Source organism: Elephas maximus, chromosome 26 (assembly GCF_024166365.1).
Source record: "Elephas maximus indicus isolate mEleMax1 chromosome 26, mEleMax1 primary haplotype, whole genome shotgun sequence".
NCBI classification, from domain to species: Eukaryota; Metazoa; Chordata; class Mammalia; order Proboscidea; family Elephantidae; genus Elephas; species Elephas maximus.
In genome coordinates this window covers 11,550,789-11,573,690 of record NC_064844.1, presented here as the reverse complement: position 1 = coordinate 11,573,690, position 22,902 = coordinate 11,550,789, and the positions used below count along the sequence as shown (strand labels likewise).

The following is a 22,902-nucleotide window of genomic DNA, read 5'->3' as shown; positions in this document are numbered from 1 at the left end:
TGGCTCTAGGCAAATGAATAAACAAAGTTTAAATAATCTACTACAGAATATTTAGCCTTTATACCTTTGATATTGACTGTACCCATTTTTGACAGACCAGGATAAACATCTCTGAGGTAAATATTTTTCAATATGAAAAACATACATCTTAAGAAACATAATTTACCTTTTAAACATATCATTATAGTTACAATACAATAAAAATGAACACATATTACATAAATATACTACTAGAGAATGTTTTTTAAAAAGTTCCATTTAAATCTAATCTAGCTCAACTGACAAGTTTAGGGTGAAGCAGAATAAAATAAACTTAAATATAATGAAAGGAAAATTTTGGACTGTGACTTTATTTTAAGGAAAAAAAAATCCTTGCTAAGAAATGCTTATCACAGAAGAGCTAGCAGGTATAAAAATAGTTAATAAACATTCAATGTGCTTTTAAGTAAGCATAATAAACTGAAAATGCACTCAGTATTAGCATAATGGGAAAAGAAAAAAGATTATTTTAATGTGTCTTACACAATACCTACACGATGCAAGCTGTCTCGATGATTTTTTCATTAATATACAGGCACTGACTACTCGGAAATTTACAAACATCTCACTAGACAGTGCACAAACAAACAAAGCCATGGACTATAGTCACAAATGCAAAGATTATTTTATTAAATAAAACCTTCCTCATCTGAACACAGTAAAAGTTGTAGTTTTTTTTTTTTCCTAAGGAGAAGGCCAAGGTGAAGGTTTAGTTTTGCATAATTCAATGAATCATGGCGTTAATTGTGTTTTACTTTCCACATGTTGCTGATAGATGTACACCTTGGACGTTGTCAAATGCCATTCTCGTACAAACTTTCTCCAAATATAAGAAACAGATTAAAAAACAAAGAACTTTGGTCCCCTTTAAGGTTATTTTTTCCCCTTTCTTTCAATGGGAATTCATTATATGCTTGAAAATCTATTTCTCAATAAATATTATAAATGCCATATACCTATATGTTTAAAGCAAATACATTCTAAAGATTTCTTTAGAATTTCTGAACTACAGCAACTCATTTGGTTTGATCTTTTTAGTTTCTTTCCCCAATGAGTGCTCAAATGAAGGCTGTGGACCAACATTTAATGATAATTCATGTCATCGATTATGGAAAAATGAGAATAATAATATTTTTCTAGTCAATGATAGAAAATTTACTAAATAATTTATTAGTCTGAATTTTTAATATTCTATTAACAGTATTAATGATCTTTTTTTTAATTTTATCATCATTAGCTTATTTATTAGGCTAACTTTTAGTCACTAATTTGAGTACCACAATTCCACTTGACAATTTATTTCAGTAACTGGAAGAATCTTGGAATTTATTTGCAAATTTTAATTTCCAACTTTGTTTTGAATTTGTTTGGGACAAAGTCGTGTGAAGTGAATGGTTTACCTTAATCTCTAGGAAGTGTTCTAAAACAGTGATTGTCCGGCTGTAGCAATGACCAAGAAGCAATTAGATCTTATGCCAAATTAACTGGGTTTTCTGAGGAGACAGTATTCAGAGGTTCAACCAAGTGCTAGAACTAATAAGTTATGACTGTGCTTGTTCCTAGTTGATCTCCCCATGGGGAGGTTAGGTTTTAACTTAGTAGGTCACAGTCAGGGATGATAACTTACCCCAATGCATCTACAAGTATCTTTTCATTTACAGTTATTCCAATCTGGTTTATTTCTCAAGATCTTGCTCACAAATGCTTCCAATCAGTTTTCCTTTGATTGCTGTCAGATCTCTGATAAATCCCGATAGGATTTACTTTTTCATATACATGTTTTCTTCCTATTTTGTCTTCTTTTTTCCCCCCAACTGGCTCAATGACCTGAAGCTGCTTTGGCATAAAATCTGAGATAAGTCATAGAGGAGACTTTAAAACAGTATGTTTTACTCACATAATGGGCATAATGTTTTCAATATGTTACCAAAATCAAAGAACTTGGTGTAAAACATGCACCCAGTGGTTGGGTATTGTTAAAGAAATACATATTATTCAATGTGTTACATATTATGTATATAACATGCCAAGTATTACATGTTGTGAGGACACTTAAGGATATGTTACAAAACTTATCTCCAGAGACTGAAATGGTAGTTTCTTTCTGTATATTTCCTTGGTTTTCTCTAGTTTTTAGATATGAATATAAATTACTTCTAATTAGGAACCAGTTAAAAAAATACTCATTCTGTTTTCTAGGTTAGTGGAAAATTTGTAGTCTAAAGATATTTAAAACATGTACATACCACATCACAAATATATGATATAGTGTAGGCTCAGATTATCCGAAATAATGGTGGAATTGGTTTCAATTACGCCTTAGCAGAATATTTACTTTTATCTGCTTTTACACTTGGTCTTCTCCAAAAGGCTGAAAAGTGATACTTTTATCCACTTCCGATTGTTTATTTTAAATTGCAAAAGCAACGAATAATGCAGTTGTAGAAAATTTAGCGTAAGTGATAAATAACAAGAAGAAATTAAAAATCACACACAACCTCACCTGGAGGTGCTGTAAATATTTTGATGGCTCTTCTTCCAGCACATTGTAGAAAAGCAAATTCATTTATGGTGGTTCTTCGTCAAGTTCACAGTTGGTAACTCAGAAAACAGAACGTGCTGATTATTTCATCACTGCTTATTGGCTGAGCTAATTTTATTTAGTTGATCAAAGAGTTTAAATAATTGATCAGTTACCAAAAAGTTTCATGTTTCTAAAACCTGATTTAACGAATGGAATCTTCAGATAAATGGTTGAATTTGTAAACACATAATTAGTTAAAAACACTTCAGGAATCTCATCATCTATCATGTCACTTTCAGAATTCTTTGTGGTTATCGTTATCGTTATGTTGGCTATTATTTATGTTAGTTTAATAGCTCTCATGGTCTAATTCCATTTGGTCTGCCTATTCCAACACTCCCAGGTGAATATGTCTTGAATTTAAGTTAATTTTTGCTTAACTTCTCAAGATAATTTCTTCTTCATTTTCTTTTACTGGGAGCTCATAATGCATAAAAAATCTGTAATGGTAATTTTTCAAACTTATGCCACTGAATTTAACATGTTAGTTCTATAATGTTTGGGTTTTCATTTCCACCCACTGAAATGCAAGACGTTTTAGAATTCTTCAGGTTGTCTAGAAGCAATGTTTTTTTACAATATAAATTTCTTGATTTTCAAAACTGTTGATTTCTCAACGTATCTGATAACTGGTGAGTCAATTCCACTGGCTACCTACATTCTTCAAATGGGAATTTTAGTATTTAAGAGTTACTAATTCTTGTATTAAATCCTACATTTCTCTAAAGCAATTTTAACTATAGTAGCTATCTATAGAAAAAAACAATTGACTTTGAAATTTATTTCAACAGCATTTTGCACAAAATATTTCAGGTCTGAATTTAGTCCCATGTCCCTGGGTGGGGGATGGCAGGGTGAAGAATTGTCACAATTATATGAATGATGCAGTCAAACAGTAAGTAATAATAAATGCATAATTCAGTATTAGGTGCAAAAAAAATAGCCATTTAAATACTCAGCTTTTCTTACTTTACCTTTTGGGAAACTGTTTTCAAAATGCACATCTTGTCCGTCTTTTGCTCTTTACCCCATTGGTAACAAATGAAAGAAAGGAAGGGCTCTGAGCAAACCAGACATTTCCATCCCCAGTCTCTGTGATGGTCCTGTGCATTTCCACCCCCTGATTTAAAGAGCCATGATGACCGACTTACACATCATATGTTAACCAGCACTATGCTGAAGGCATTGTAAACCTCATGGGGTATTTCATGGCCAAAGTAAAAACATCTTTATTCAGACTGTTTAAAGATGTTTGTGCAGCAAGGCTGCTGTACCTAGGTCCTCTTGAGGAGAGTAGACCATGTATCGCTCTGATTACAGCTGGCTGGATGGTAAGTGGGCATCTGTCTCCACATCTCAAATCTCTCACCAGTGTTTTACGAGGTGATGTGATTTGAAAGCTCTGCTTAGTAGGCCGCTGGTGAGTGATGAATAAACTGGATTATCTTTCTAGGGTGTCTGAAGACCAAACAGAGAGAGAGAGTCAGCAGATGGTGAGGAAGCAGCAAAAAGCCAAAGGCCACACACAGGTCGTGAATGGAAACCACGAGGTAGGAGACACCATGAGTAAGCAGAAGACATGAAAAAGTAGTTGCTATAACCAAGTAGAAGCAAAGCAGTCGACAGGAGAGGAGACGTAGTTGACTGGGAGTAGAGAAAGTACCAGAAGAAATGACAGAGGAGAACTGAATTAAAATATTGGCAGAAAACCTGAGGAGGGGCCCTTGGGTAACACAGATGAAGAGATGGAAAGATCATCTGGCCATTAGATTTATACTGTGGTGTGCTGAACAACCTTCTAGTTCTTGAACCCCATTCTGGTCACCACAAGATCTGTGTTGCAACTGAAAATTATTTCCTGTCTGTATTAACTCTTAGTGCATCTTCATAATAAATCTTCATTAACTAAGGTAATCTTAATATGTATCCTATTCCTATCATCCTAAAATAAATGAAGTAACCCAGAAGAACAATGTGAATTAGTATAAAATATTTTAGAAATAATGCTAATTGTTCTCAAGTGTTGACCGGTAATTATCTCCAGGGGTTATTTTTAGTGAATGGATACGAAGGGTTGGTGGTTACACAACTGAGTAAACGGGTTCTTCTAAAGTATCGAATGGTGTATTCCCTTCAATTAGAAATAGCCTTTTATTATACAGTAAAAGTTACCAATTGGCTTAACAAATGATTTCTTGGTATGTAGTGGTATAATTCAGTCTGAAAGGTGTTCGAATGAGAATGGCATCTGAGTTAGTGGGAACTGAATTAAAGAGTTTTCAGTGTAATGATAACCATTTCAAAATTCCAGTTTAAAGGCGGAATTAATGAGTGTGTAAAATGTCCTTGCAAATTGATGTATTTCGTATTTCAGCAGGTCTTTATATTTGGTACTACCACTCTTTAGGAATACAAACTTACAAAAGGTGAATTCTAGTATTTCTCTTCAATTTATGTTGTGAAAATGTTGGTTGTCTTCATTAAATAATTAAAAAAAAAATTGGGGAATTGTGCAAATATCTCCAGGCAAATCATATTCTCAGAAAACACTGCCAATTCCAAGACACAGTAAAATATAATCAAATAGCAAAGCATCTATTTTTCTAAAATGTTTTTTTCTAAAAATTATCTTTAAAATCTTTAAAAATCAAATTTGTTCAGGATATATACATATATATATTTTTTCCCCCTGTCCTGTATCTCAGGCCATGGTGTCTCAACGAAGAGGATGTATGCTCCTATAAAGGGAAGCTTAGTTGAGATGCTTACTTTTACCATGACTGATCTGCAAAAAAAATCACTTTTTAAATCATGCATCTCTTTCAGTAGGTTGCAGATAAATAATTTCTTTCTAGGGACTGCAAAGTGGGGAATTAAAATTCATGATCACAACGTGCATTTTCATTGTCTCTGGCAGGTAAGTGATTGATAAGGTATGTATTTTGAGTAAAAGCAGGAATAGAAAAATTCTTGGAAAAAGTTCTAGCCTACACTTGTCTACACTGGCAAAATGAGACATTGGGAATGACACTTTAGATCATTGCTGACAGTAAGGCTGCCCTTGGATCAGAAGTTGTGTTAAATAGAGGTGCTTGAGTTAGGAGCTCTGGCTGTGCAGGGGTTAAAAGCTTGGCTGCTAACCAAAAGGTTGGTGGTTCAGACCCAACAGGCACCCTGCGGTCTGCTTCCAGAAGGATTACAGCCTTGGAAACCCTATGGGGCAGGTCTACTCTGTTCCACACGGTTACAGCCTTGCCTGTTTTAGTTACTTGCTTTCCTTCAGAAATCTATGGTCTCTGTATGTTATCAGCAATTTCTCTTAGATTATTTTTTGCTTAAAAATAATCATTAATAAACCTGTTTTTCTTTTCCTTTCCTTCATTTGCACTTTCAGCCAAAAACAAAACAAAAACTTTCTGCATTCTGTATTTATGCATCTGTCGTCTTTTGTTCCTGGAGCAGCTTCTGTCTTGGGCATGTGGACCGACCGCATCAGTCACTGAGAAGCAATGACTGCTGTGACCCTACAAATCAAGTGATTGTCGTGTGGGGGAAGAGGAGGGGGACACCCCTTTGCAGTCTTCTTCTCCTCAGAAATCAGGCATCTGCTCTGCACTGAATATTTGCTTCCTGTTAACAAGTGTCAGCCCCCAGAAATTTCCTCGTATCTTTTTAAGAGGCCTGCCAAACGACAGCGTGATCAAACCAATCTAATATGGCTTAAGTGGCACTGGTTGACATTTTGCATTCCTTTATTACTTTCCATTTTTATCTATATAAAAAAAATGGGTGATAACTAATATCCAGTTGATCTTTTCATTCTGGTAATAAAATGATAACACAAAGGTTTTATTATCCACTCCAGACATCCATCAAAGTACATTTTCTAATAACATACTATTCAGGGCATTTCCTCACCACAGTCAAGCGAGGCTAACTGCTCGCCCTGTATGTCCTTTCTCTCCATGGCTTAGATGCTAAACTTAAAGAGGAGTTGAACTTCAACACTTGACACTTTGTCCACATTAATGTCATCTGCAATTTTACTGTCTCTGGATCTTAGATAAACCATTTGTTGTTAGACGCCAGAAGTATCTGGAATGTCTGCCTATTGAAAAAAAATATTTTCAACCAAACAGATTTTTAGTCTTGTGAGAAAATGAAAGAGAACAGGAGAAAGCATCACTGGAAATGGAGAAGTAGGAAGTGTTGGTAGAAGGAAAGACGAGCGAGCAGGAGAAGGTGGGCAGGAGAAGAGAGAAGGTAGAGGGCAAGAAGAAACCCAAAAGATGCAAACAAGCAAAGCAAAGCAAAGCAAGCATCAAAGACCACAAGTTTATTAAAATCCAGTATTTTACATGGATCCAGAAGTGGTCTCATGCCTTCCTACATACAAGGGCATTCTGTAGAGATGTCAATGATTTGTAATTTAAAAAAAAAAAAGCTGCCTTGTATTTATGGCATATTTGTTATATAATAATTAGAACTCACCTATAGCTCATAGGAGCCTTGGTGGTGCAGTGGTTAAAAGCTCATGAGCTCGGCTGCTAACCAAAAGGTCAGCAGTTCAGTCCACCAGCTGCTCCTCAGAAACCCTATGGGGCAGTTCTACTCTGTCCTATAAGTCACTGTGAGATAGAATCTACTCAATATCTATGGGTTTTTTTAGTTTTATAGTTCATGGAACCAAGTTTAGTTTCTGAATTTTCAGTGTATTTACCCTTTCAAACACTATAGCAGTAACAAATTTTAAGGATACTAGGAGAGAAAGAAGAAAAGTTGGGACCATCTCAGAATGCAACGTATCATATCCTATCACTACACAGTCCAAATTTACAGAAAAGAAATTATTGAGAAACACAGAGCCTAAGGAGTTTGAATATCTTCTTGGGAATTACTGGGCACCACATTTGAAACTGGGACTGTCTCTAAAAAAAAAAATTTTTTTTTTTTTTATTGGTAATTCTAGGATAGGTCCCAGGGTTACCATGACATTATTAGGCTACGCACTTTGCCAGACAAAACAAAACAAAACAAAAAATACAGAATGAGACCAAGGGCCTCTACAGATCCAACTGATCCTGCATCTGAGGAAATTTCACAGGGAGTAGAAATCTCCCTTTGCATTCCTTGTGTTTCCTTTATTTATTGATTTTCAGGTCTTGTTTAGTCAATTTGTGTTATGGACCAAACAAGAGATTATAAAACATTTACCTTCTCAGGCAAATAATCCATGTATTAGTCACAAAATATTTCATTCAGCCTAACTTGGCTTCTCTTGGTGATAATAACAGTAAGGCTGATTATTTTGTGTTAGTACATATTCCTACAATTAATTTGTTTGTGGTAAAACAGCCTACAAATTGGGTTGTTTTCATTAATTTAACTAATCTATTATCCTCCTAATTATGCTTAAAGGATGCAACTTTACAACGCTTTTCTGATGCAGCATTATTGAAGTACCCTTCGCTCTCCAGGACAAATTCCCGGCATGAAGCAATGGTGGTGTTTTAACAACTTTCGTATAAAATCGTTGAGCCATGATAGTCTTTCTTTGACAAGATGGGATGAGGTGGGGACACAAGGGTCATCTAGTTGTCCCTTCATTCCCATCCTGGACAGAAGAGTGGAAAACCTCCAACACGTTTTGGTCCACGAATTTGCAAAAACTGACCTTAATCTAATTCCAACTTGCAGATGCCAAACATATTCTAACAATGATATAAACAAAGGGGCATCAAAGAGCTGAGATTGGTATGGGTTTATGTGCAGAGACATTCCATTTGTAATCTGAAGGATCAAAGCATACATTTTGACACAGAGACGGCTCTTTTTCAATGGAGTTTTTTTTTTTTTTAAGTACTCACTCCACACATGAAAACAAGCTTTTGACTTTTAAATGACAACAGGTTCTCTCCTCCCACTTAAAGATCTTTGCCAGCTTTTCCAACAGGGAAAAAAATGGGTGACTACAGAACCTGAGAGAGATGGTCTGAAATTAAAATCTTTTCTTTCTCACAGGATCTTTAACAAAAAGATCTGCCCTCGCCTGTCCCTGGAAGATGCTTTTGCTACATCTCCCCTACTGACACAGGCTGGTGGGAAATAAAATGTATCTCCCATCCCTTGGAAACCCTGGTGGCGTAGAGGTTAGGTGCTACGGCTGCTAACCAAAAGGTCGGCAGTTCAAATCCACCAGGCGCTTCTTGGAAACTCTATGGGGCAGTTCTGCTCTGTCCTCTAGGGTCGCTATGAGTCAGAATTGACTCAACGGCAACGGGTTTGATTTTGGTTTTTTACCATCTCTTATAGTCCCGCAGGTCTAAACACACAAGCCCTCCTCACCACGGCCTATTCTTCACTGTCAAAGGCCAAGGAGTCTGACACTATATATATTTTCTTTTCCGCATCAAGTAACGACTGCTGCAAACTCTGGAAGGGAAAATGGGAAACAGCAGAGCAATTCTGAGAAAATGCAAAGAAATTTGTATGGGAAGGTTTTCATTCAAACGTAATTAACTTAGAGTTTAATATTCTCAGTGTGAGATCTTTTTTATATTATAGTTTGTATATTTCCTGTAGCTGTTTGGGGTAGTTCTACTCTGTCCTATAGGGTCACTATGAGTCAGAATCGACTCGACGGCAGTGGGTTTGGTTTGGTTTTGAGGTATTTCATATTAATGTCACAATACAATCAATAGTTACAGTACTATTTTTAGAGATGGCACTGTTCTATACTTGTGACTTAATGAACATACATTCACCTTCTAGGTTTCAGACAGAAGTATAGTCCACAGAGAATAAGTTCAATAAATCTGACTTTTATTAAACTACAAATTATACTGAGATATGATTTCGTTCATTTATTTCGCAGGAAATACACTACAGGTGGACATCTCAGCTCATTTAGTCACTGTGAGTTAGGATTGGATTATTTGACATATGGACTCCTCCTCTAGGAAACTTGACTAGTAACACGGCTCACTGGCAACTTGTGTTCTACTGCGTCTGCCCACAAATAAAATAAAGGCAAATAGGAATGAAAATGTTACCTGTTAACTGAACGCTCTTTCCAGTGACAGCTGACAAGTTAAGGCCATTGCAGCCCTGTTCCAGGTGCACACTGAAAGCTCATAATCACCCATTTGGTTCAAAAAATTTAAATTTCACACATATTCCTTAAAGAGGGGGAAAAAAAATCCACTAACCACCAAAAACCTTTGTCCTCAAAGGCAGTGTTCTGTGGAACATCCAGAGCAAAAAAAGATGGTGCTTAGTATCAGAGTCTCCTGACATAGACTGAAGGAGGAAAAGAGTCTAATAAGGGTAATTATACAATTAACGTATATTTAAAAAAGCTGTGGATATAGCTAGCCAACACAGGATCACATTTGGTTTGGCTCATTTCTATCAATTGCTAATTTATTTAATTACACTTTGTAAATTTAAAAATCCAAAGAAATACAAAATAAATAGAGTAAATAAGGCAGAGACCTAGAATGAAATATTTTCCCCATATGGATTTTCTAAGACTGGAGGAATCCAGAAAACCTATAGGTGCACTTAAGCACGTATCTGGCTCAGGAAGAAAGTATTTTGGGAGCTGTCACTTTGCTTGTGTCTATCTATGCCCCAGAGTGGAAAGCTGTGCAAGACCATGCCATTAGACCTGCATAACATGTGTTCCTTTTCAAAAAGTGTAGAAGAGATGGGATTGGAAAGGAGAATGAGACACACTTGAAAAATTCCACTTGTGTGGGAGCTCTCTTGAGAGATTATTTCCTGGAACTATTCTGTTTGAGGTGATTTTTGATATCAGCTCTGTTGGTGAAAGTTTACCAATTTAAATTTTCGTAAGTCATGATTCAGTTACCTCTTTACTGCTGTTGTTGGGCAGATTTGTTTTTAGGCTACTTAAAAAAATGGATATTAGAATATTTTAAGACAAAGCTGAGTTGTAAGAAGCTTAGTATTTCTAAAGAGTATACATTTCCTGAGCTTCTTGGTTTTTTAAGTTTGAGGCTGCCATTTTGTTCCTCAGAGGATGACTTATTGCCCTTTGGAAACGCAGCCAGTAGCTTGGAGAGTAAACTCCGTCAACTCATATTCAGCATTTCTCCAAGAATAAAGAGAAATTTCTACTGGGTATGACAATGAGACATTAGCAGCTTGTTAGAACCATTTTATTTAAATAGCTAAGAACTGTGTGATCATTGGAGGACATTCCCAACCTGTGGTCAGCAGAACCTGGAAAAAAAAAACCTAAACATTTATGTAAAGAAATTATGTAAAGTAGTAAAATAAATTTACTCTTAAGATAATGCTACAACTCAAAATAAAATCACAGTCCTCATATCCTTTCAGTTTCTCTAGTCCAAATTCAAATCAAACTCAGTCCATGCATCTATTTTTTTTTTTTTCTGACTCATCATTTGGCATGCACATCACAGATCTGAAGGGTGTTGGTTATTTTTGCAGATATATAATTAGGATGTAAAAATTCATCATGTAAATACTCTCAATTAGCATGGGAAACTCTTTAAATATGTAATTTTCTGTGAATATAAAATTTGGGAAAACAGATTTTCCTGTGTACAATCTTGACTGAATTTAAGAGAATTTAATGGTAGCTCTCCAAGTGAGGAATTAAGTATATTTTGTTCTATATTTGAGTTAAGAGACAAAAGTGCAGAAGACCCATAGTATTTTCTCCTGGCTATTTGATCATAAAGACAGTCCCTATAGTCCCAGGTCTGGCAAAATATAAATGCCACTTGGAGTATGGAATGGCTTATAGAGACATTTGTACCTTCTGTTACAAAATACATGTCATTTTTTTTTCCCACTTAGAGCTAGGAGTTGCAGTGGAAAAGGCTTCAGCTGGACAGGTTTCAAAATGAATTTTTACACCCAGATGATGGACTGGTCTATTTCAAAAGTCAGTTCATGAGTTTTATAAAGTCTACATTTTTCTTTTTCTCTCTCTTTCTCAACTAGCTTACATCATAAGGGAGGAATAACATTTTAAAAATTTTGAATAGGCACTTACTGGAATTACAGTTAATCCTGATACAATCTAGATGGGGAAGAATAGATGAAAAATGAAAATTTATCCTTCAAGGTAATAGCTGCAGACATCCAATAAAATCACAGTCCACCCTTCCGGGGACAGACACACGCAAATATGGCCACTCCGTGTCATTGTTCTTCACATACTTCTAGAACCCAGCTTTATTGTTATAAAAGTTCACCGTTGGAAACAACAAGAGAGAGTTTAAAAAAAAATATGGCCAATTCAAACAAAGCTACATGGTGACAAATCTAAGTGAAATAAAGAGTTGTTAACTGTCAAAGATGCTTGGCTTAGACTGGCTGCGACTTTCTCCCCATCTGTGAAAGAACATATCGTTGTTTTCCACATAATTAAAAAGTGCTCCGTCACAATGGGGTACAGTGCAAGCACAGCTAGGCTCAGACATCTTGGACCTCCAAAATCTAATATCCCACAAAGGCCAAGAGAACGGCAGTGGTCAAATGCAGAACAAGTTAAAATTATTCTCACCTCATCTTAATTTTTTTTTTCTTTTCTTTTTTAAGTTTATTTGCTTGGGCACCAAAAAGTAACAGCCAGATGTTGTCCGGATTCCACGCCGGGTATTAATTGGAGGAGGAAGGAAACTCTGCTGGCTAAGAGTGCTGTCGTTTTCCAGAGCCTACCAGCCTATTCTTCTCCTAGGAGCTGACCCTGTTATCTCCACACAGCAAGTGCCGTGGTTAACACTGCTATTAATTTCCTTTTCTTATGCTTCATATAAAAGCAGAATACTGTAAGAACAGAACATCTGGTCTGGATAACACAGATTGTGCTTATGATGGTTATTTTTAAAAGACTATGTGGGATGCTTTATGTTTATTTTATAGATAGATATATATTGGTTGGTTTTCATTTTAGTATTTAATGCCTTTGGGGAACATGAAAAATATAAACCTAGATTCTGTTTCCATATAGCTGAGTTTGTCATGTGTCGTCAACCGCATCAGAAAAGTGGTTGCAAACAGCCAAGGACCAGCACCTACACAACTCTTTCTACAGAATGCTTTGCTGTTGGTAAACTCCCAGTACTGTTTACTCTTGGGCTAGCAGCCCCTTTACTTAAAGTACGCGACTTAGTTTGATTGACCTGTAGTAACCTATCATTGCCACTAGAGGGTATTCTAACAGAGCAGTAAAGGAGAATGCTGGGTGTTCTTTAGTAATCTTAAAAAAACCAAAACACTCCCTTACGCTTTTACTTAATTTAACTAATATTAATTGCATGTAATTACATGCAGTAATCTACCAGTGAAAAAATTTTATATTTAATGAGCTGCCATTCTGTCCAGGATATTTGAAAATGTAGGTGGGGTTTTCACAAATGGCTTATACCTCGTAACATTTTATTACTCTTTTTGTAAATCTAAATACTTTCACATTTTATTTTTATCTATTTATTTTTTGTGGTTTAGCACTTGCAGAAAATACAGTAAAACCTCATTAATTTGGACTCCTCTTATTTGAAGTTTCTTTTTTTTATTTGAAGTTAATGATAATATTGAAACTTAGGGGACAGAATATTAATTCTTCATTTATTACAAGGCCAGGTCTGCTGAGAAAAACACAGAACATAAACAGATAAGATTCTGAAAGACCCACTTCAGGAAGAAACTGATTTCAAGTACTTGACTATGTAGCGATGACACAATTGGCATAAAACAGTGCACTAATTACGCGTAATTCTCACCTACCCATTAGAATCAGCCTACTCTGACCTTTATTGGACACGATTTTTTTCAGCTATTAATTTGTATTTTTTAATGCAAGTGAAGACATTAAAACTGCTTTTCTTAATTCTTTTTTTAACCTATAATTCAGACTTTTTCTTAAGTCACTCTAGCTTTCCTCTCTAATTCATCCAGATTGGTGAGGTTTTACTGTAGTGACTCTTATCGCTACAATCAGTCAGGAAAGCATTCTCTCTCTGTAGAAGAGCCTGTGTTTTTAGTGTTCTCGTGGCTGTTTGCTAAGGGCCGCAGACTTTGGGCATTGAAGGGTTGTGGATTGCCTTTGGATAGCAAAATATCACCACACAGTAGTTCAAACCAGAAAAGATGTGGTACCACGTAGGTGACTATTCAAAGGAGAAGTCCATGGAACAGAATAAGAGTAAATGTTGATCTAGATAGCAAAGCAGAACACTGGTATTTTGTGCATACGGTATGTAAGTAAAAGAAGGCAGATTTCCATTTATCTGCAAGGATATAGTTTATAACCAATCAGAATGTCAGTAAACATAGCAACAGGGAAATTTCAGTTTCAAGCATCTTCAAGCCTAATCATTGATATTTTCAGTTAACTTCATTGATAGACATGGCTTCCCTTTTAAGAACCCTCAGTGGTAGGAATCACAAAACAGTAAGTTATGTTAAACAGAATAAAAAACAATAAAAAAAAAAGATACCGAAAGAACCTAAATCACTTTAAATGATGGAAATAAGGCCATTAAGTGTTTTGACTTTCCATGGCAAACAGGCTACTTGATAAATGTTGGCAGGCAAAACTGAACAAAAAGTGAAAAGTGTTAGTTCCATGGGGAAGGCAGGTCGTTACCTAGGTTGACCGTCAGTTTCACACGCCCTGCGTCCAGCTCCAGGCGGAGGGTGTCTGCAGACTCTCTCGAGGTGGTTGCCATGAGAATGCCGTAAGCACGTTGGGACCGGAACCGTAAGGATACATCCTCAGCCTCCGTGTGCATCACCACCGGAAGCTGTATCTTCATAAACATACTCCCATCATAGCTCAAAACGGTTGCCTCTAGAGATGGAGAATACATAGAAAGGGACTCAGTCAGTTTAGAAAACTTCTACTTTTGAAAAAGAAAAAGGATGGCCTACTAGAGGCTTCCAGTTAGAACACAGGACTACAAAATGAGCTCATCTTCAACAACGAACAAGTTCTTTAAGCTTGAAAGAAAGTCATGAAAAAGTTCTTCTATGAAGTACCTGCTAAAACCTGGAGGCAGAGTAGCAGCACTTCCCTTCTCACTCCTGTAGCACCTTCTACCTATAGCATTTATCTTGTTGGATATTTATCTTGTTGAATATTTATCTTGTTGCATAGATATTTGTATATGCATGCATTTCCATTCTCAAGAACAGAGGTCACATCCTTTTGTGTCATCACAATGCCGAGCCTGATTTGAAGTGCTAGTGACTATTCAGTGCATGTTTATGGATGGTTAGGTCACCGACCAGCTATATGAAAATGGTCAAGTCTTGCCCCACTTTGAATTCTTCACTTATAAAATGAAATGATGCTACTAGAGAATTGCTAAGGTCTTTGCCTGTCCCAAAATTCCATGATTCTAACAGATGCTACTATTATCATTTTTTTTTTTTCCCACAATCTTTGGTCTAATAAGATTTCAAAAAGAAAGAGAAGAACTATAATTTAAATATAAGAATCAATGCAACACTTTACCAAAGGTGAGGTTCAAAAAAAAGAGAAGTAAAACTGATGTTACCAAACAATAGAAGAGCAATAGTATTTAACAAGGTAAATTTTACAAAGACACAAACTGTGACTTCTTTTAAAGGTTAATTTACAGGTAAGGGGTCACCTGACACATTATCTGTAAGCACAACCCCATTGTCCTTAAAATAGTACGCTAGAACCAAAAAGCTAATAACAATATACCTTGGCTATGTTGAATAAGGAAACGCTGGTGGCATAGTGGTTAAGTGCTATGGCTGGTAACCAAAAGGTCAGCAGTTCAAATCCACTAGGCTCTCCTTGGAAACTCTATGCAGTGGTTCTATTCTGACCTATGGGGTTGTTATGAGTCAGAAGCAACTTGAGGGCAAAGGATTTGGTTTTTGAATAAGAATGGGGTGGAAATGAGTTTATGGTGGCTGCGTGCTACTAAACTAGGGTGGATTTCTTTAACAGGGAAGTTGTTTAATACTGCCTTCAACACACAAAGACATGAATAGCAAAAAATGTTGATCACAAACCCACTGCTTCAAGAAATAGCCAGCACCCCTTTGTATTAAACACCATATGGTGGCAGAGCACTGCAAAACAAGGATGAGTCATGTTGCTCTCTCATTGGTTCTGATAACTCGAATACCATTTAATAAAAGAAAAACTAGTTGAAATTAAAATAAACTAGAAAATTCTCATTATCTTGCCTGTTTACACACCACAGCAATTATCTTTACTGATACAATTGTGCTCATTATTAAGGCTCTTTTCCGGAGTTGTGGTTTTGCAAGTTTATCTTGCAAAAAGTCAAGGAAGTCAAATATTGTTTCCAACAGATCTTTAATCATTGCTTGTTGTCATTCTAAACAACTAAATGCTGAGTCTCCCTCTTTGGCACTCTTCTGTTTTCCTCTGCCTCGTGACCTAAGGGCCCTTGGTTACTCCCTCTATTATCTATTAACAACCCTGACCCCTTTGCTTGAGCGCCATCATCCATCTATTATCCACGGCCTATTTGACATTTCCGATTGGAATACGATAGGCACCTTACTAAACGTTTAATTCATTCTAAAAATAAACCAAAAATGAGCAGACGTGTCCCTTCTCCAATCTTCTCCATCTTGGTAAAGGGCTTAACCCCAAACTCAGGCCCATGCCTTTCCGACTTCTCTCTTATCCTCTCTGCTATGTCCAGTCTATTTACACGTGCAGGCTCTAATTCCAGTCCAATTCAAGATTTGATCACTTCTCACCTTCACTTGTGAAAGATCTCAGATTCTGCCCCCATCTCTCACCTGGACTGCTGCGATACTTCCCTCAAAGGTCTCCCAGCTTCTATCCTTTCCACCTAGTTCAAACACAGAAGCCAAGCTAAACTTAAAGAAGTTCATCAGATCATAGCCTTCCCCTGTTTAAAACTCCCAATAGTCTCCCACTGCAATTAGAATTAAATCTCCTCTCTTTATCTTAACCTATAAGGCTCTGTGTGACCCACCCCTGCCCATCTCTCTGGCCCTAGCTTTTCGTACCTATTCTCTTCATTGGTGGCTTCGTGGTTAAGATCTATGGCTGCTAAGCAAAAGGTTGGCAGTTCGAATCCACCAGGCGCTCCTTGGAAACTCTATGAAGCAGTTCTACTCTGTCTGATAGGGTCACTATGAGTTGTAATCGACTGGAAGGCAATGGGTTTAGTGGACTCCTCATTAAGGAAGCTCTGCCCACACTAGTTTCACTCTCGTTGAAGTGTTTGCACTTGTAAGTTCCTCTGTCTTCAAAAGTTTCGCCCTTTGGTTGAGTTCTTCAGAATTCAGGTCTCAGGTCAAACGTTGCTCCTGAAAGGCCTGCTCCAAGCACCCCAAATTCCCTCTCATGACTCCAATTACTCTATATCTATGTACCATTTTATTTTTGAATTCCATTTTTGTTTATGTAATATCATCCGTCTCCCCTCTTTAGAATGAAGAGCTGAGGGTAGAAGGCTGTCTCCCCTGTTCATTGCTCTATCAGCTGCAAAGGGTCCTGAAAACGGCCAGGTATAGAGTCCTAATCATTAATTATGAATTAATCATTGCACTTGATACTGAAGACATATGAAAGGGCTTATTTTAATTTCAATATCACACTTAAATAAATACTCATCAAAGAAATTAAGTATTTATTCTGCCGATTGTAAGCGGAATCCACTTTGGGCAATATATTCGAATACTTACTAAAGTCTACTTTTGAAGGTCATCATTGTGCCACAGAAGACAGAATAGGAAAAGGGTCCATTTATCAAATTAAGGTCCCATGACTAAGCACTGGTTTACGCATTGAGAAAATAATATAACATATGATCCTCTTAAAATACAGTAGTTCTACATCATACGGCATATTGAGCTCTCTTACCGTGTCTATAAGAATAAATCTGTTGTTGCTGCTCCTGTTCTTGTTTTTAATCGAGATGATAAATTCTGTAAGGGCAGGGATTTTTTTTTTTTTTTAAACTGTGCTTTCGGTGAAAGTTTACAGAGCAAGTTAATTTCTCATTAAACAGTTAATACAGATATTGCTTTGTAACATTGGTTGCCAACCCCGGGATGTGTCAACGCTCTCCCCTTCTCGACTTTGGGTTCCCACCTCCATTCATCCAGTGTTCCTGTTGCCTCCTGCCTTCTCATCCTTGTTCCCGGGCTGGTGTGCCCATTTAGTCTTATATACATGGTTGAACTACGTGTGTTATTGTTCATTTTATAGGCCTGTCTAATCTTTGGCTAAAGGGTGAACCTCAGGAGTGACTTCAGGGCTGAGTTAAAAGGCTGTCCAAGAAAGGCAGGGATTTCATCTGTTTTTTTGCAGTAATGAGTCTCCAGAACCTAGAAGGGTACCTAGTATGTAAAATGTAGTCAATAAATAGTTCTTGGTGAATGAATAATGATTAACGTTAAATACTGTGAGCTATGTTTAATAAAACGAACTGGTGCTTTTTGTCAAAAAAATAAATAAATGAAATATGTTGAATGGATCTGATTCTCCCTTACTCACAAACTGGCTTTATGTGTTTAAATACATACATAAATAAATGTTCACCTGACCAAAATCCAAAAATACATTCTGACTTTTACGGACATGACACAAAACAGGTTAAGGAGTAAAAAAAAAAAAAAATCAGTTCAGTAGAAAGTTTACATAATATTTAAAATAGTGATTTTATTATACAGCTCCATTTAATACAATTGCTGAGAAATTTTAGATTGATCAGTTTTCAATCTTCTTCCTTTTATGTGAATAAAGATGAAGTTCTGCCATCGTTCATAGGGACATATTTATCTTTCCACTTTCAAACAATGTTAAGTTCACTGTCAGAACTGTCTGGCCACTGGAAGCAGGAAACCATCTTCCCTGATGATTCTCCTTGGCTCACATAGCAAATCTGAGGTTGGGGTGGAGATTAACAGGCCCATATCATTCCCTATCTCCTACAGTGTTGTTGGAAATTATTCTTTGTTTAATTTTCCAAACATAAAAAAAATGACAAATGACTATACTTTTACAAAATATTTTCCTTGGTCCCCCAAAATTCTAAATCCCTGCTAGTGTAAAAAAGTTTAGGTAAACCTTTTACCCGCTACCTGGGCACCATGTAACACTATTTTGTGGGAAGAGAGACTAAATAGCAAATTGTTTCAAAGCAAAGAATGACAGAGGTTACCATGACCTAATTCTCATGTTTGCACTGAAGAAAAATGGGCTGTTGATGTTGTTAGGTAATGTCGAGTCCGTAACTCATAGCGACCCTGCGTACAACAAAACGAAACACTGCCCGGTCCTGTGCCATCCTCAAAATCACTGTTATGCTTGAGCCCACTCTTGCAGCCACTGTGTCAATCCACCTCACTGGGAGTCTTTTTCTTTTTATCTACCCTCTACTTTAGCAAGCATGATGTACTTTTCCAGAGACTGGTCTCTCTTGATAACATGTCCCAGGTATGTAAGACGAAGTCTCGCCATCCTCCAAAGAGCACTCTGGCTGTATTTCTTCCAAGACAGACTTGTTCATTCTTCTGGCAGTCCGTGGTGTATTCAATATTCTTCGCCAACACCATAATTCAAATCCATCAATTCTTCCTCCATCTTCCTTGTTCATTGGCCAGCTTTTGCATGCATATGAGATGATTTAAAATACCACAGCTTGGGTCTGGCGCACCTTAGTCCTCAAAGTGACATCTTCATTTCTTAACACTTTAAAGAGGTCTTTTGCAGCAGATTTGGCCGATGCAATGCATCGTTTGATTTCTTGACTGTTGCTTCCGTGGGCATTAATTTTGGATCCAAGTAAAGTGAAATCCTTGACAACTTAATCTTTTCTCTGCTTATGGTGATGTTGCTTATTAGTTCAATTGTGAGGATTTTTGTTATGTTAAAATGTAATCCATACTAAAGGCCTTTGTTCTTCATTAGTAAGTGCTTCACGTCCTCTGCACTTTCAGTAAGTAAGGTTGTATCACCTGCATATAGCAGGCTGTTGATGAGTCTTCCTCCATTCCTGATGCTTCATTCTTCATATAAATCAGCATCTTGGATTATTTGTTCAGCATACAGACTAAATAAGTATGATGAAAGGATACAACCCTGATGCACACCTCTCCTGATTTTAAACCAGGCAGTATCCCCTTGTTCTGTTTGAATGACTGCCTCTTGTTCTACGCACAGGTCCCGCATGAGCACAATTAAGTGTTCTGGAATTCCCATTCTTTGCAATGTTATTCATATTTTGTTATGATCTACACAGTCAAATGTCTTTGCATAGTCAATAAAACACAGGTAAACATCTTTCTGGTACTCTCTGTTTTCAGCTACCATACACCTGACATCAGTGATGATATCCCTGGTTCCATGACCTCTTCCGAAAATCCAGCTTGAACTGGCAGTTCCCTGTTGATGTACCCCTGCAACCACTTTTGAATTATCTTCAGCAAAATTTTATTTGCGTGTGATGTCAGTGATAATGTTCGATAATTTCTACATTCTGTTGGATCGCCTTAGCACCTTGCCCATCAGCATGTGCAAATTTCCCTAGAATTGTTTCAGAAATGTTGACTCATCATATTTTTTTTCTAACCGTAGAATCCCAGGGTCTGAAATAGGATCCAGAATGTAGTAAGTACCTTATCAATATTCGTTAAGTGAAGGAATGTATCAATAGTAAGTTACACGAAATATCCTCTTATCTTTCTCTGATCCTTTGTCTTAACTATTTCTCGTTGATATATGCATTTTTTTTTTCCAGCTAGGTAAGAAATTTCCAAAGGAAGGCAATATCCTGAAGGACAGAGCTTAGTGAGGAAATCCCAGTAGTAGCTGCTCAAGAAATAAGCGTAATTGTGAAGTTGTGACTCTAGAACAACAACAAAAAAAAAGAGCTTCTAGTATAATCTCAAAAGTAATTTGGTCTTAATTCTTTCTTTTCCTAAACTATAGCCAGTCGTGGTCCATATCTATAAAGCAGCAAGCACCTAAATAAAGCTTAAAAGCCATTATCAATTGTTCATTTAATTTGGTGTCATACAGAGAAAAGGGCTAAAACATTACTAGTTTTCTCCTTTTTTCCCCTGTAAAACCAACCTTTGTTAATCAATAATCATAAAAATATCAACTCATATTCTTCCATGAAGAAGTAGCTTAGAGTGGACACTAACTAGGTGGCTCATTGGAAATATAGCTGACTGACAATGGATTACATAGTATGAAATACAATTCAAAGTAGAAAACTAAGCAGGATCATTGAACTACATAGCACTCTAAAACGCTGCAGGAATGAGAAAACACAGTGAAGTAATAAAACTCATGTTCCCTGAGTGCCGTTTTTAAACAATTCTCTATGTGCAAATAACTTGTTGATAAACCTCAGATGAAAGTCTAAATGATTCCTCATAATTAGAGTTAATGTTTAATCAGGCAAGAAATGGAAAACACGCAAGTTGTTGTCTGGAGTTGCCAAATAAATGGTAAACAGCGCTCTGACATTTGAAGGTGATAATACTTGACAGCATCCTTTAACCTTAGTGGAAACCCTGGTGGCATAGTGGTTAAGAGTTATGGCTGCTAACCAAAAGGTCAGCACTTCAAATCCACCAGGTGCTGCTTGGAGACTCTATAGGGCAGTTCTACTCTCTCCTCTAGGGTCATTATGAGTCAGAATCAACTCGCCAGTAACGGGTTTAACATTAGTAAAATCATTTTATCATTTGGAACACAAAAGGATTCTTTTAAAAGGCTAATTCCAGTACAATATTTCTCAGTGGGGAAGAAAAACGGTTTCAACTTTGTCTTCTCTGTCTCCTTTTCCTTTGCCGTTAAGCTTGATAAACGTGCGTTTCTGCATTGTTCCCTGTTGAAGCCTGAAGTGTACACCTGCACTCGGTTTTGCCGGAAGGCAGTCACATATTGTGATCAACGATCAAAGTCAGAGACAGAGCCAAATTATATTGCTCTGACATCTGTCCCCCCATCTGTTTGAGTTTTAATAAACAAGTAAAAAGTAGACCTCTGATTATACCCATACTCTCATTGTACATATAAACAGGAATAATTTCCATCTAACTAAATTTCCAGTCTTATATTAAAAAAAAATAGAAAAAGAAAAAAAGCAAGAGGAAAGGTGTAAAATTTAATTTACGTCCAATGGAGCATTATTTCTGTATTACTCTTCCTTATAGGATCAATACACATAAAGCAAAACACTATTTCCTGGTGAATATTTAGCCTGTCAGCAAAAATTCTGCCTTTTCTTATAACCCCTTCGGCTTCCTTAACACAGAATGATTTCCTATAATGTGATCATGGCAACATTCCCCAGGCTCAAATGTCCAAGGACTTGAACATTTTTTAAAATTACTTTGAATAATTATAACTTCATAACTTATCAATTATTGTTCGATAATAGTAAAATAGGAACTTGACGCATGCTCCCTCTCCCTTTTTTTTTAATTTCAAGAGCTGCCAGTCTGTTCTTCTGTGACTACCAGCCATATATGGTCAAAGGGTACCTTAAGAATAGCTACTGCAAAAGCCCTTTCTTTTGACTTGGAGACCCTGAGGGTTGGCTGTGATCTTGTGCTGACTGAACTAGGGCACAGCTGGGGACTGGTCAGAAGCCAAGTTTTGTGTTACCGAGCATGACAACAGTCCCACATCACCCTCGTTCTCAGGAGGCACCATCGCGCGTGATGAGAAAATCAATTCTAAAAAGTAAAGATGGCCCACAATACACTGGGGCAGTCCAGAAACAAGAGCCACACAAAAATGACCATTTTCTCCTCCACATAAAAACCAAGCTGGAGACAAAGAAATCTGTGGAAATTTCCAGCCACCTGTCAGATGAAAACGTATGCCGAATCCCAGTGATGAAGTTTGCTATTAAATTCACATTTGTGAATCTGCATATGCTTGCCCTCCCTCCTTCTAATCACTGTAATATATAAATATTCTCTTTCCCTCCCTTCTGGCTCAGGAAGCTCTACAGTTTCTATTTTTTATTTCTGCCCTATGCAGTAGCAGAACGCTGCCACAGGGTGGTACAACAGGCATATTTAACTGGACGCTTTTGGAATTCCTGGACAGCTCCGTTAAGCCCTTTTCCAGCTTCCCTTAGCATTGGCAGCTCTCTGGTTGATTAAAACTAAAACAAAATCTTAAGTCATGCCAGTCCATTAATCTCATATTATGCCTAACTATAGTATTTGCTGTAAGTTTGTCACCTTTTTTTTTTTTTTTAATT

General features: G+C 36.9%; 1 protein-coding gene across 22 annotated transcripts in view; it reads right to left on the bottom strand.

Moving 5' to 3' along the window:
• Positions 1–22,902, bottom strand: part of NRXN1 (neurexin 1) — a 1,236,536-nt gene that overhangs the window by 639,805 nt on the left and 573,829 nt on the right. For 13 of the 22 annotated variants that reach the window (XM_049870248.1, XM_049870249.1, XM_049870252.1 and 10 more), the window contains 2 exons: positions 14,271–14,474; positions 11,673–11,699 (listed from right to left, as the gene is read on the bottom strand). In XM_049870248.1, coding sequence (XP_049726205.1) covers positions 11,673–11,699; positions 14,271–14,474 — 231 coding nt within the window. Of the gene's footprint in view, positions 1–1,666; positions 11,700–14,270; positions 14,475–22,902 lie in introns of those variants that run through there. The other 9 variants (XM_049870253.1, XM_049870259.1, XM_049870271.1 and 6 more) reach the window with 3 other exon arrangements.